The 14,136-nt window shown below is 38.3% G+C and overlaps 2 protein-coding genes across 2 annotated transcripts; both read right to left on the minus strand.

Moving 5' to 3' along the window:
- Positions 1 to 6,556: 6,556 nt before the first annotated feature.
- On the minus strand, positions 6,557 to 7,651 carry LOC137723540 (transcription factor MYB114). Its single transcript, XM_068462739.2, has 3 exons — positions 7,420 to 7,651; positions 7,213 to 7,342; positions 6,557 to 7,046 (listed from the first exon to the last, which is right to left on the minus strand). The coding sequence occupies exons 1-3, from the start codon at positions 7,553 to 7,555 to the stop codon at positions 6,719 to 6,721; spliced, it is 594 nt and encodes a 197-aa protein (XP_068318840.2). The 5' UTR covers positions 7,556 to 7,651; the 3' UTR covers positions 6,557 to 6,718.
- Positions 7,652 to 10,006: 2,355 nt separating this feature from the next.
- Positions 10,007 to 13,677, minus strand: LOC137723050 (uncharacterized). Its single transcript, XM_068462203.2, has 4 exons — positions 12,019 to 13,677; positions 11,030 to 11,176; positions 10,805 to 10,921; positions 10,007 to 10,692 (listed from the first exon to the last, which is right to left on the minus strand). The coding sequence occupies exons 1-4, from the start codon at positions 13,558 to 13,560 to the stop codon at positions 10,084 to 10,086; spliced, it is 2,415 nt and encodes an 804-aa protein (XP_068318304.1). The 5' UTR covers positions 13,561 to 13,677; the 3' UTR covers positions 10,007 to 10,083.
- Positions 13,678 to 14,136: the final 459 nt, after the last annotated feature.

Raw genomic sequence — 14,136 nt, forward strand, 5'->3', positions numbered from 1 at the left:
ACCCAATGACAACCAACATGTTTCTTCTCTTTTGGTAACTGCACTATCTCCAGGTTTTGTTTTTATGCAAACCAGACATTTCTTCATCCATAACTTGTCTCCATTTAGGATCCTGTAAGGCTTCTTCCACTTGAGTTGGAATTTTAATTGACTCTATATAATTTACCAGTACTTTACGCTCAGGTGCAATGTGCTTACAAAATACATAATTAGCATTTGGATACTTCACCTTTTCTACGTGAGGGAACTTGTCAGGTGGCACACCTGGATGTTGTGCCAGTTACAATTTATACTCACAATAGTATTTGGCTTAGTTGAATTATCATCTAAAATACTTACCTGCAGAATATTTAAAGGAGATGGAACAGACACTACAGAGTCAGAGATAGGGCAATAGGCTACTGTGGACAATGATATCATCTACTGTTCTACAATTGGCAGCTCTGTACTAGGAGAAATTTTTAGGAGTGCCGGGTACACCAAAAAATTTTGGTGTACCCTCACTCATAATGGTGTACCTTCACTTTTTGTACCCTCACTTATTTTTCAATAAATAAATAAAATCAAATTCTAATGAGTGAGGGTACACCAAAATTTTTTGCTGTACCCGGCACTCCTAAAAATTTCTCCTGTACTAGACTTGATGTTATGTACTACGCTCAGTGTTGGGTTGCTGCACAGTACTGGGCTCGATGCTTGGTTGTTGGCCTTATCAAGTCCAAAACGGAGCTATAAACTTCAAAAGCATTTGCAAACACCTCTTCAATCACAGTTATGTTTCTCTTATCTCCCCTTGGAGAACATTGTAACCAACATACATCATCTAAATCATCATTCTTTCATTAGATGACCTAAATTGGATAGAGAATGAGCATAAAAATATGCGGACTCAGACATGGTCACATTCATTATAACATACATACACCGAGTGGATGGGTGATAACACTTGAATCCTTTTTGCTAAGTTGAAAAACTCAAAAATACACAGCGAAACACACACAAATCAAGCTTACTAGGGTGGACTTTGTGGATGAGAACATAAGACTGCACAAGCAAATATATGAGGCAACAAAGTATTTGTAGAAACTACATGAACATGTTGGGTAGGTACTTGAAGTGTTGTTTTAAAACTCAAGACCCGCGAGAACATTCGGTTCATAACATTAACCGCATATACTACTGCTTCTGGCTATAAGCATTTGGGAACAGATGCACCAATAAACAACACACGGGCCCGTGTCCAAGATATGGCAATTCTTCCTTTCTGCCGCCTCATTTTGTTATGGGTTGGAGGACATGTAGTTTCAGGAAAAATCCCATGATTTTGTAGAAATTGGGATAACTCAAAATTCATATACTACACATCATTGGCAGAAAGCAACACTTTAGTATCAAAAGAATATGGAGTTTTAACCATCTGACAAAATTACAAACTATATAACAAACATCACTTTTATTCTTCAATACACACAACCAAGTCATACAGTCATACAGGTGCAATTATCCACGAAAGTAACAAACCACCTAATTCCAAAAGTAGTACTAATAGGGAAAGTCCCCACAAATCAAAGTGTAATAGTGCAAACAGAAACAACTTTTAATTCATACTGGAAATGAAGCATAGTGGATTTTAGCTAAAATGCATATTGCACACTTCAATTCCAAGTCTTTAATGTTGCGAAATAAACTAGGTAACATGTGCTTCAAACAACCAAAAGATGCATGCATGTCCCAATCAACAATGCAATAACCACAAATTTTGTAAATTACTATCACGCGACATATGAACCAAATTATCACTTTTAGGAACCACGTCATCCATATAATATAACCCCCGCCCCTCTCTTAGTGCCACAACCAATGATCTTTGTTTGAATATCCTCAAGCAAGCAAAATAAAGGATGAATTAATATAACACAATCCAATTGTTCAATAACTTGTGGTGCAGATAGTGAATGATAGGACCACGATAAACAGCGGTATAAGAAAAGCGACGGTGTTAGACATAGTGTTCCCACTCCGACAATAATAACATTTATATCATTGACAGTTGCTAAACAATTTCTCTAAGGGTACGTCATATATTGAAGCAAGTTCCAATAAAGGATAAAGTAGAGACTAGAGATGATAACATTTCCTTATTCAAGTGACATTGGCAAAGAAATGTCATTGTACTTCCGTTGGTGAAAGTGAAAATATATCATACAAGATCCCATATTCGAAAAAGTTTTACAAATAACTACATCATAAGTAGTTTACTGTTAATAGCACTTAGGTCTTTTAGGCTAAAAATCCACACCCCAATGAAGGTGGAGTTGGGGATTAATACTTACATCGGATTCAGTAAAGAAAAGAAATTAATTAAATTCTTCTTGTCATTTGAGCAAAAGTTAAACGAGTCTCCTCTCCTACAGTTGAAAATCAAGGGTCCATTAGTACCCTTTAATTTAGATATATATAGAGCGAGCAGAAATTAAGTGAAAAAACAAAACCTAGTGCTTTAAGTATTACAAGTTGACTCTGTGCACTTAATCAATCTTAATTTATAATCAAGTGACAACCAGCTGATGATTACGACCTTGACGGTTAGCACTGATTTCTTATCCATAACAGCACTTAGATTTATGTTGACTACTGAGCTGCCTACCAAGATTCATAAATCTATTTAATTACCAAGGTTGGATATTTCAAGAGATAACCGACAATCATAAAATACTTAAATGAGTATTCATTGTGTTCCTTATAGATTAATTAAAAATTTTGAAAAAAAAAATTAATCGCTTAAATAGGAGATTTTTTTTATGTGTCCATAACGCATGAGCCGACACATCACATGTCATCTAATAAGTTTTATAACTTGACAAATAATTTGTTGTTTGCTACTACCTAGTCATGGTGGATAGGGTTTGTGTGCGGGCTTAGGGTCAAACTCAACCGCCACGTACAATCAATCACTTTAACTCCTGCTACTAGATTTGATTGAAGGGAACTAGTACTATAAGTGGAGATAAATTTTTTTTTCCCCAAGTGTCTTTCATGTTGTATTATGCAATGTGGTGTATCGATGTGTTTTCCATGACACTAAAATTTTCTCCTTAAATAGGTATTGGATATTGAACCACTGTTGAGATCAATGGAAGGAAATATACATGGATCATTCACCCAAAAAAAAAAAGATCCATATTTTGATATAATTGTCCTCTAACAGTACATGCGAGGATGAGAAGAATGTTACAAGCTTGTCAAATTTTATGTCTTTATAAACAGTTGCATGCTCCATAATTGGTTTTTTTGTGGAATTTCAACTTTTTTCATGGTATCAAAGTATATTGGTCAATGTGTGAAGTCCAATGGTCATATGAGCTCCATGTCATGTGGCTTGTGCTGTATTTTGAAAAAATGCTGCACCTGAGGGGCGTGCAAGGATTTGAAAAAATGCTAACATCCAATTTGTGTCACGTGTTGAACTTGCAAATTTTTCGCATGTAAACTTTGTGTGAAGAGGTGAAGAAATGTCCCACATCGAAGCTTACCAAACTTTGTGTGTCATTATAAGGAGTTAGGTTATTCTCCATATTGTCAATCATTTTATGATCAACCTCAACTTCTTTCATTTTTTGTGCTAATTTTGTGTGTTAAATCCAAAACCACTTCGTTTTTATGTTTAAGAAGTGCTTGAGATCTAGAGTTTAGTATTTACGATTTATATTATTGTTAAATGAAAATGTAGCAAGTCAACACTAAATTGATGCATAAACAATCTAAATCCCTAACAAGACATTTCTGGAGTTTAGGATGTCGACACAGTAGCAATATTTAAGATTACGTCGTTTTGAATTTTCATATACAAATGGTAAGCAGAATATTTTACATTCATAAATGCGTCTTCAAGTAGATCTTAAACTCCAGAAATGCATTGTTAAAAAGGACACTTGTAGACCTAAAACTAAAAACCTTGTTTATAATTTAGAAGTAAATTTAATTAATTTTGTCAAACTTTGTGAAAAAGAACTTTGATTTTTGAAAGTGGTTTTAGGTTATGTTCGGAGGGAGCGATTTCTAAGTTTCTCAAGCATCCGGGCAGTGGGTAAATTTTTCCAAGAGTAGTGTTGCGTTTAGTGCAAATGTGGGCAAGTGGTGGAGCTGCATGAATGCTACTTGGGGCTTCCTATCTTTGTGGGGAAAAATAAGAAACAAACTTTTTCTTATATCAAGGAACGAGTCCTGAATAGGCTATGTGGGTGTAAAGGAAAATTTTTTAGTAGTGCAGAGGCAGGAGCTTCCTATCAAAGTGGTTGCTCAGGCTCTACCAGCGTATGCTATGAATTGATTCTTGCTTCCCAGGACCTTCTGTGATGATCTTCTCAACTTGTTGGCTAGATTCTGGTGGGGCAGTGATCCGAATGCACGGAAGATTCATTGGTGGTCTTAGGATAAGCTTTGTAAATCGGAGGAGGGGTGAATGGGCTTTCAAGATTTATTTGCAGTTAATTTAGCGGTTTTGGCCCAGCAGGGCTGACGTATTGCCCAGCAAACTGGTTCTTTGGTGGCACAATTTTTCAAGGCTCAGTATTTTCCCATGGTCTCATTTTGGGAGGCCCCGTTCCGAAGAGCGGTTCGTATTACTGGTCTAGTATCCTTAAAGGCACGGGAGGTTTTGGTCCATGGGTCTAGATGGGTTGTTGGAAATGAAGAGTCTATTCAGGTGTGGAAGGATAGATGGCTACCCCGGCCTCACTCATTCAAAGTCCAGTCCATTGATGTTGAAGACAGGAGGACATGTGTGTCGAGGAGCTTATTGATACGAAGTCTTGCTCATGGAAAGTGGAAGTGTTACAGGAGTTGTTTTCAGAGGAGGAGGCGGGGTTGATTTGTATGATGCCGATTAGTTTTCACTTACCGCCGGATCGATTTGTATGGCACTATAACTCTCGTGGTGCATATAATATTAGTAGTGGCTAGGGAGGTGGTGCAATCCCCCTTGGTGGGTGCATCTACGTCGAAAGGGAGCAATGCTTTTTCACCCCTTTGGAAGTCCATATGGAGGTCTAAGATTCCCCCTAAGGTAAAAAAATTTACGCGGAAAATTAGTCATGACATTATTCCAACCAAAGTTAATCTTGCTAGGAAGGGGGTGCATCTTGATTTAGGGTGTGGGGTGTGTTCGGGGCATCCTGAAACGGATGGGCATGCGTTCCGGGAGTGTGTGTTTGTGCAGGAAGTGTGGGTGGGGTCTCCGTTGGGGGCTGGTATATTACCGGAATCGGGGGTGTTAATGTGGGAGTGGCTTTTATCAGTAGTTGAGACTCAAAAAACTAAGTTTGATTTGGTTTGCTTGGTTCTTTGGGGTTTGTGGCAGGCTCGTAACCCCTAGTCTGGGATGGGCAATGTGGACAACCCATGGAGGTTGTGCAGAAGGTAGTGTGCTGGTATCAGGCGTTTTTAGCAGCCCATGTTTTGCCGAAGGTCTCCAAACTGGTTCCTCACCTCAAATGGATGACCCCCACTGATGGGTGGGCTAAAATTAATGTTGATGGGGCCACACGGCTGGAGTTGTGTTCGGGAGGAGTGGGTGTGGTGTTGAGGGATGGGATGGGGCAGTTTATAGTAGCAGGAGCTTGGAGGAAAGAGGGTATTGGGTTGGCTTTTCAAGTGGAATTTGAGGCGGCCTTGGAAGGGTTCGGTTGGCGGGGAGGCTGCAGATTAAACGGGTTATTGTGGAGAGTGACTCCACGCTCGCTATAGCTGCTATCAATAACTACTCTCAGGATTTGGCCGTGTTTGGTTTGCTAGCAGAGGATGTCAGGTTTGTGGTGGAGTTGATTTTCCTGATCTAATTTGTGCATGTGCCAAGAACATGTAACGGGGCTGCCCATAGATTAGCTAAGTTTGCCATTTCAATTGGTAATGAATTTGTATGGTTAGAGGACCCTCCAAATATCATTCAGGACCTCCTCAACTAGGATCTTATGTAGTACGTTGGTTTTCATTAATATATCGCGTTTCTTTCAACAAAAAAAAAAAAGAAGTTTAGCTTAAATTGATAAGGGATGAAGTACAAAACACAATGATAATTTATTGGCACTCTAAACATCTAACTGTACACTTCAAATTTTTTTATATTTAAAAAGAAAAATACTCTTATGAAGAGTGCACAATTAGATTTTTTTAGCACAATTAGATTTTCGGAGTACCATTAAGTTCCCTTCATGATTATTGCAAATGCATTTGTAAAGGGTTTAATTATTGCAAACACATTTCACATGACTATCAACCTTTGTATAATGCTTCTAAAAATCATTTCTCATCCCCACTATTTAAATTTTGTCGTCCACTCTTAACTAGTTCGGTCTCAATATTTTACAAATAGAAAATTTCTCACGCAAACATTGCCTTACTATTTTTAAAAAATAGTGCCAAACTTGTCTTCAACTTGTGGGGCTAGTTGTTGCCGTAAGCACCAAATAGGCCATTTGTTGTGCTCCATTTTTCAAGTGATATTTAAAATAAGAACGATTCTTGCCGACACAAACATGAATGAATAGCAACACAAAACTTCTAGAATACTACTTCTGGTTTGTTTGCATTGGCCACAAAACCTAGATTACTCAAATACAATAAACGTTTGGTTTGTATTTTCTACTAAATATAAAAAGTTCAGACTACATAATTAGATTTATAGACGGTCAATAACAAATTCTTTTTTGTAATACTTCAATTACACAATGCTGCTGACCTTTTCTTGGTAGCCCATAGTGTTTTCATCAAGCTCAAGAAACCTGTTCACCCACTCCAACCCATAAGAACCTTCGGCAGAGAAGTCAAAGAACTCATTCACATCAAAGTTCGTATCGGCGCAATCGTTTGATGCTTTATGGGAAGGTTTAGTAGCAGTAGCAGTAGCAGTCTTCGTCGTCGTGTCTTGGGCTGTTGAAGTCTGCGGTTTTTTCTCCTTCTGACTCATTTTTTTGCTCAAATGAGAATTCCAGTAATTCTTTATTTCATTGTCTGTTCGGCCTGGAAGTCTCCCGGCAATCAAGGACCACCTATACAATACCAACTTATGGTCAAAAACTTTCTCGTCTGACATGTTATGCTATTAGATTGTCAATATACATGGGATCGTTGTCTAATTATTCACTCAAATGTGCGGTCTAGATTGACATTCAGACAAGAAACTGTTGACAATGGTGACTAAATTAAATCAATTACCTGTTTCCTAATAGTTTATGAAGTCTAATTATCAAGTCCTCTTCATCATCAGAAATGTTGCCTCTCTTAATATTGGGTCTCAAATAGTTCAACCATCTCAACCTGCAACTCTTCCCGCAACGATTCAAACCTGCAGGAGAAGTAACAACAAGAGATTAACCCTATTGTTTGGGCTCAAAATTAACGTGGATTAGTTAATTAACTAACCTGCTATTGAAGCAACTGTCTTCCACCTCTTTGCACCATGAATTTCAATATATTCTGCAAGTTTTCTATCTTCCTCCGCTGTCCATGCTCCTTTGTTCATAACCCTTTTTGCTGACCCATCGTTCTTTCGAGCCATGATGTACGTACGTAGGGGGGGAGGGAGAGAGAGAGAGAGAGAGAGAGGGAAATTTGGTGTTAGATGTATCAGATATTAGCAGGAGAGACTGATTGTTGGCTATCAACAACTTCTGGGGGTTTATATCCTGCTGGTTGGTACGGTTTTCTGAGAAGAAAATTGGAGGGTCAATGAGTACTCCATCAATCTAGCTACCCTTCCAAGAGAGAGAGAAGTTCCAAGTCCCAAAAACTCACAACTACCGGTTAGGAGTCAGAAGATTGTGTGAGTGAGGAGTTGAATATGAATCCTTTTATATTCATCTCTTTGTCCTTCGAGACACGTTTGTCATTATTTTTCACTTGTACAGTGGTCTGATCTCATGAATATATATTGTTTGTTATCCTTCAATATCTAAAGAAAAGATGCTTTCCCTTAAAAGGAGGCAGATTATCTGCCCTCCTGTTTGGATATCTTTTCCATCTCTTTTTATTTGTGTGGTTACAGTTAAATCATTTTAACATTTTATATTTCTATTTCTTTTTGTCTTATTATCTCTATAAAAAAAATTAATATATAATGTTGACGTGGCTTAACATTTACCGTCCAAAATAGGAGGGGATGGGAAGGGCATCCAAACAGGAGGGCAGACAATCTGCCTCCCCCTTAAAAACCAATCCATTTCAGTCTTTCAGTGCCACCAAATTATATGTTATACAATACAACAACAAAAATTCCCAAAATTGAAAATTTTCATGAACCCTTTATCACCTTATAGTTTAGCGTTAATTTCTGTGTCAATATTATAAAACATTAGCCTAAAACATGAGGTAACAGAGAGTGCTCGATAAAAACTCTCACTTTGAGAGTCTCCTTAACATTTGTCATACAGCAAATATATATATTGTCACATATCATGTATATACGGAGTGCAAGAATAATATATATTATCACATATCATGCATATATGGAGTGCAAAAATAATCTAACGCGTAGAAGCCGATAAAAATAAAATTATAATTCACTTCATTAGTAAGCTTTTCCTCTATATCATAATTTCAATGTTCTACTAACAATAAAATTTAATTCAACAATAATCATGTATTTTATGAAAATAGTGACCCCTATTTATATTTTTTTATTAGAAATTTAAAATCTATATAGAATATTAAAATAGTCTTTTTCTTTTTCTCTACTATATATATGGTGGAAATTAAATATTATTCTGCCTGTATATGTCATAGGAGCTATTGAAGACCTTGGGAAGAGAGACGCGGGGGGTGGTGGTGGTGGTGGTGTGGGGCACATGGTCCCCTTCAATTGCTTAGAAGAGGATCCGGATCCCTTCAATTGTGCCTGAGGCTCTCTTTGCTAGTTGTATACTGTCTGTAATATTATATTTGATTGTCATGTGAATTTGTGTACAAAACAGTCAGAAAACTTGATTGATATGAGAATTTGTGAACCACAGTATATTAAACTCTATACTCTTTTTCTACTATATAAACTTGTGGAAAGGCAGAGTGTTGTCTTGATACCAAAGTTTTAGAAGACGCTAGGTGTTAGTCAGGTGATGGGCTAAGCCTCTAGGTGGCTAGGCGACACCTAGGCGGATTTAAGTAAATTTATTGTACATCGCATAAATGAGTGCCTATTTATACTTTAAAAATACATAATTATATTGAGATACATAAATTGCATGGTAAAATGATATACAAATTAAGTATTATAACATATTGAAAATATGGAGAACAAGCATTTAATGAGTGTTCATCCAAATATTCAACAAGTCTCTTACAATTTACTGAACAAAAATAAAATGTAAAATAAAAGTTATCAATTTTCTGTCTAAATGAGAGTCACAACCTAGGCAAGTGCCCAGGCGGACACCTAGGTGGGCTAGGCGGACGCCTAGGAAGGTATAAGCACCATTTCTTGATTTTCAAACACTTAGGCCCAGCCGCCTAACGACTATACGGAAATTTTTAGAATGGTGCTTGATACGCATGCAGGCCTCCGGCCCTTGTTGTATTCAATCATTAGTTTAAGCCTCTTTGGGGTCAAAACGGAAAAAGAAAGTAACAATTTTGGAGTCCAAAGATCACAGATTAATTGAAGGTGTTTCTAAATGCATGACCGTTACATGTTTCTACTAATTAATCGAATGATTGTGCTACTAGTTAATCGAAGGTGTTAATTCGCAGGAAGTAGTCATTTCAACAGTCTTCCTTAGATATACGGGTGTTAAATATCTTGCCCCCGACCATTCCGGTCTAATAATAAACTTAATTTGGGCCTTAGTCTGGGTTCATAATTTCACTAAAAGACCAAAACATTTTTTTCAACACAACATAGCAAAAATCCTCAATTCTTTTTTCCCTTTTCTATATGCCTTTTTTTCGTTTTCAACAAGAATTCTCCCCCGCAGTTTTTTCTTCACCTGAGTGAAGAGTGAAATTTAACTAATTGAGATTTAGTTAAATCTCAACCATTCACACGTGAAAAAAAATGTGCGGATAAGTAAAGCTCTGTATACACCATCCTTTGTTCTATCCCCTAAGGTACATTCCGAAAGCTTTTTTCAATATACTATATACAGCAGACAATAACAAAACCATTACAACCTTCTTTGACGCCAACATCCTCAGATTCACCCTCAATCCATGTTTCCTCATTAGCTTCACCATTGCCACTCCCAACATCATAAGCCAAGAACCTACTGCCCCCAACACCGCCTTCATCGTATCCATCGGTCCAAAGACATTGCCCAAAACATCTCTCGACACTTCCACATATGTAGGGTCTGCTTGGCTGCTCTCTGACTGGTTTAGTCCAAGACGCTCATTTATCCAACTGGAAAACTCAACAAGCAATCTCGCGAGCCAAGCAACCTCATTGTCGGAGATGGGGCGCTTCATCCAGTCACCCCTGTATTTGACACCATCCAAAGTGCGGTTGCTCACTCTCCTCGGCTTGAATATTTCATCACGGGGTTGCGGTGGCTGTTTTGGTTCAGGAGAAAATGACAGTACCTTTACAGTATGCCCACCAAATAGACAGCTCACCTGAGCTTTCAAAGAGTCTATGCACTGAAGGTTGCGCGCACCATTATCACCGGAAACAGCTAGCAACTCAGATTCTGCACGTAATATGAACAGCTGCAATCACAAAATCGCAAACATTGGATGAGATCTTGTCAAGCAAACAGAAGTTTAGTAAACATACACAAATAGAGAAAAAAAAAAAAACAATAATAATAATAATTAATACCTGAAGCAACTGTTGCCCGCCATCTTCTCCATCACTGAACAATCGTAAATCTTTGTTCCAATTCTCATGCAAGAAAGACCCATCTGCATCACTCTCAGATAAGCCATCCTCCCAGTCCTGAGATACCAATAGATCACACAAAGAAAACCAGTCAAACACTGATTCAATCAGTTAGGCAATCAAAATTCTAATGCAAAATATTAGAGGAGAGAGACGTAATCCTACCTGCAGCTGTTCGCGAATCGGAGTAACAAATCTATATAAGCTATTAATTATCGATTTTCCTGATTCTGCTTGTTTGGAATGAAAAGCAGTATCCACCATCTTTAATAGGTCCATCAGCTCTTTGGATGATGTCAATATAGTTAGGATCTATACAGAAATGAAGAATAATCAGAAACAAAACCAAAGCAAAAAAAGTCTTCATATTTATTTCTGACAGATAAAAGATGAGTAATGCATAGGAAGTCGACCAAGGATATGCATGAATTATCATCACATTATTCTCAATTAAGTTCTAACATATAGTACTAGTTTTCTGTAAACATGTTGCTGATATAACCAAAATTTCCCTCTTACTGAAGTTTTAATATCCCAAACTTTGAAATAATGAACATTGTATGATCTTCAATTCTCAAGAATCACAAATCTATTTGTATCAGGAATGCATCTAGAAAGGTCAAAGCTCAATAAAACCTTAATAAAGACCTAGCCAAGTTGGAAAGTACGAAATTCCAATGAAAACAAACAATAGTTTAATATGAGTATTTTTAGATGATAATTTGCAAGTCATAAATTGATGGACCCCCATAAAAAAACAGCATCATTATCACTGATCTACATTCAACTATAAAGAGTAGAAAAAAAAAAATATCACCACCATTCAACTGACCTAATCAATCACTAAAATGGGCACTGCCAAACAGAAGACTTAGAGCTCAAAAAGTTAATTCTGGTACCCGTGGAAGTTACAGTCCAATGAAAAGCATCACATATTCATCCACCCCAGCGGTGGAAACATAATTCTGTTATGAATTTATAGTTATCGAGCTTTTCTTGCAACTAATAACAACCGTCATATCTAATGCAATCTGACAGTTTAAATTAAAAAAAATGAGCACATCAATAAGTCTCTGGAATCATCATCACCAGGAGAAGAAACTAAATCTCACAAAGGTACCTAATTTAGAAAAAGAAATGGTTAACAATCTGACCTTCAATACCATCTGGACAATTATTTCGGGATCAGTATGAAGAAACTTGTGCGCAAACCCAATGAAATGCATAACCAAGGAACTGTAGTACAAGTAGCTGGCCAGCACATAACCCTGCCAAGAAGGTGTATAACCATGGTTTTGAGGCTGCAGGTTATCATTTCTCCCATTCTTAGTTGAACCGCCAACAACAGCATCAAGCTCTGAAAAGTCCAAAATGATATCCCAAGGTTCAATATAGGTAATCCAAACCGAAAACACCTCTGATATATTTTTAATCAAAACCCCCACTGGACAAAATAAGAATGTCCTCAATATAAACCGGTACAGCGGCCTCTGTATCAGCAAGTTCCAAGATCCTGTACATGGTGAAACCGACATCACATCCCTCAACTTCAAGGCATCAAATGAACCCCTCTGCCTCGGACTGCCACAATGTTCCACATTCTCAATACCATCTCTATGCACGACCAAACCCACATTCAAGTATTTGACAAACAACTTCACCACCTCTCCTAACCCGGGGGTTGGAGGGGTCTCACCCAAAACTGATCGGAATGGGAACGAGACCCCAAATGACTTACACAGATTAACAGGTAGTGGTGAAAAATCATTATCAACCAACCAAAAATTCACCAAAGCATTCACAAAAAACTCTGCCTGAGCTATAACCGAGGTATCATATCCCGAAGAGTAATGTAAAAGCGAACTTCGGTATGGAAGGTGTTGATTCAAATCAGTTGCACCAACAAAAGCACGAAGATATGCATATAAAAGCCTAATATACAAGTTGCATTCAATTTTAACCTCCGCCTCACGCCTAGTGCTCGAAAACCCTGAAATTGATGAAACCCAATTCTCAAATTTAAACCTTCTGTTTCTTTTTATCGAAACAACATCACAATTCTCACTATTTCCTCGACAAACGGGATAATAAGCGAACCAAAACGCGTAATATTCAAAGACATTGAGCTGAACTTGATAGAAATTAGGTTTAATTGAGTCTTCTTTAACCCTATTTTTTAAAATTGGGGATAAATCGGATAATACCCGGATATCATTTTCCGAGGTGAGCATGAATCGGACCCATTCCGGCAACCGTTCAATAGGGAACACGTATTTGACGAGGGAGAGGCGATCAACGGCGGAGATTGCGTTGAAGAGGAGGCTATTGGGCGCGAGGAGGGCGAACAGCCTGTTGGCTAAATCTATGTCGTTGGACGCGAGGACGGTGTCAATCCAGCCGTTGGGTGAGGTGGAGGGGGCGGAGGGGGCGGAGGGCGAGGGTTGTTGCTGTGAAACTGGTTGTGGCGGAGGCGGGGGTGATGACGCTGCATCGTCGAAGCCGAAGAGCTTGCAGATGAGAGTTGGGAAGGTGAGGGAGAAGAAGTGGCGGGATTGGTCGGGTGAGAGGGAGTGCAGGAAAGACTCGATGGAGGCGCAGGTGGAGGAGATCTGGTGCGGGGCGGAGGAAGCGAGGATGGTGCAGGCGAGTTCTTGGGATTTGGAATGGGAATTGAGGGCGTACGAGTGCGGGAGCATGGTAAGGATTGTAGGGGCCGATTGTAGAGAGAGAGAGAGCGTGATGCTTTGATTGGTTTGGCTTCCTTCAATGGCCGCTAGGGTTTTTGCAGGGGAAGAGAGAGGTTTTGAAAGTTTTCAAATAAGAGGAGAAGGTGTGGCGAGTTTTTATGGGGGAATGAAGGGAGGGGCCCGAGGAGGTACGTGGCGCTAAACTAAGAGTCTACGAGTGTGACGTGGACTTGGTTGCGGGGTCCACTTAAATGCTTCGGTTTGGAAAGAGATCATCATGATCATCTAAACTTTTGAAATTTCATCTAACAACTCATCTGTTTTGATTACATAAAAATTATAATAACTTTTTATCATTGAATAAAATTTTAAAGATTCGGATCACTTAATACGATGGTATTAATACGATGGTATTAATACGATGGTATTAGTGAAAGAGATCCAGATTATTTTTTATTTTCCCTCGTTTCGTTACGAAAGGTTTTTTAATTTTTATTTTTATGAAAAAGAAATTTGTTTGGATGCGAAGGGGCGGGAAGGCTGTATTGATGTGGACGTGAGATGCCAATCGTTGGATGTTCCCAA

The sequence above is a fragment of the Pyrus communis genome, chromosome 4 (genome assembly GCF_041283825.1).
Source record: "Pyrus communis isolate YQ-2024b chromosome 4, ASM4128382v1, whole genome shotgun sequence".
In the NCBI taxonomy this organism is placed as follows: domain Eukaryota; kingdom Viridiplantae; phylum Streptophyta; class Magnoliopsida; order Rosales; family Rosaceae; genus Pyrus; species Pyrus communis.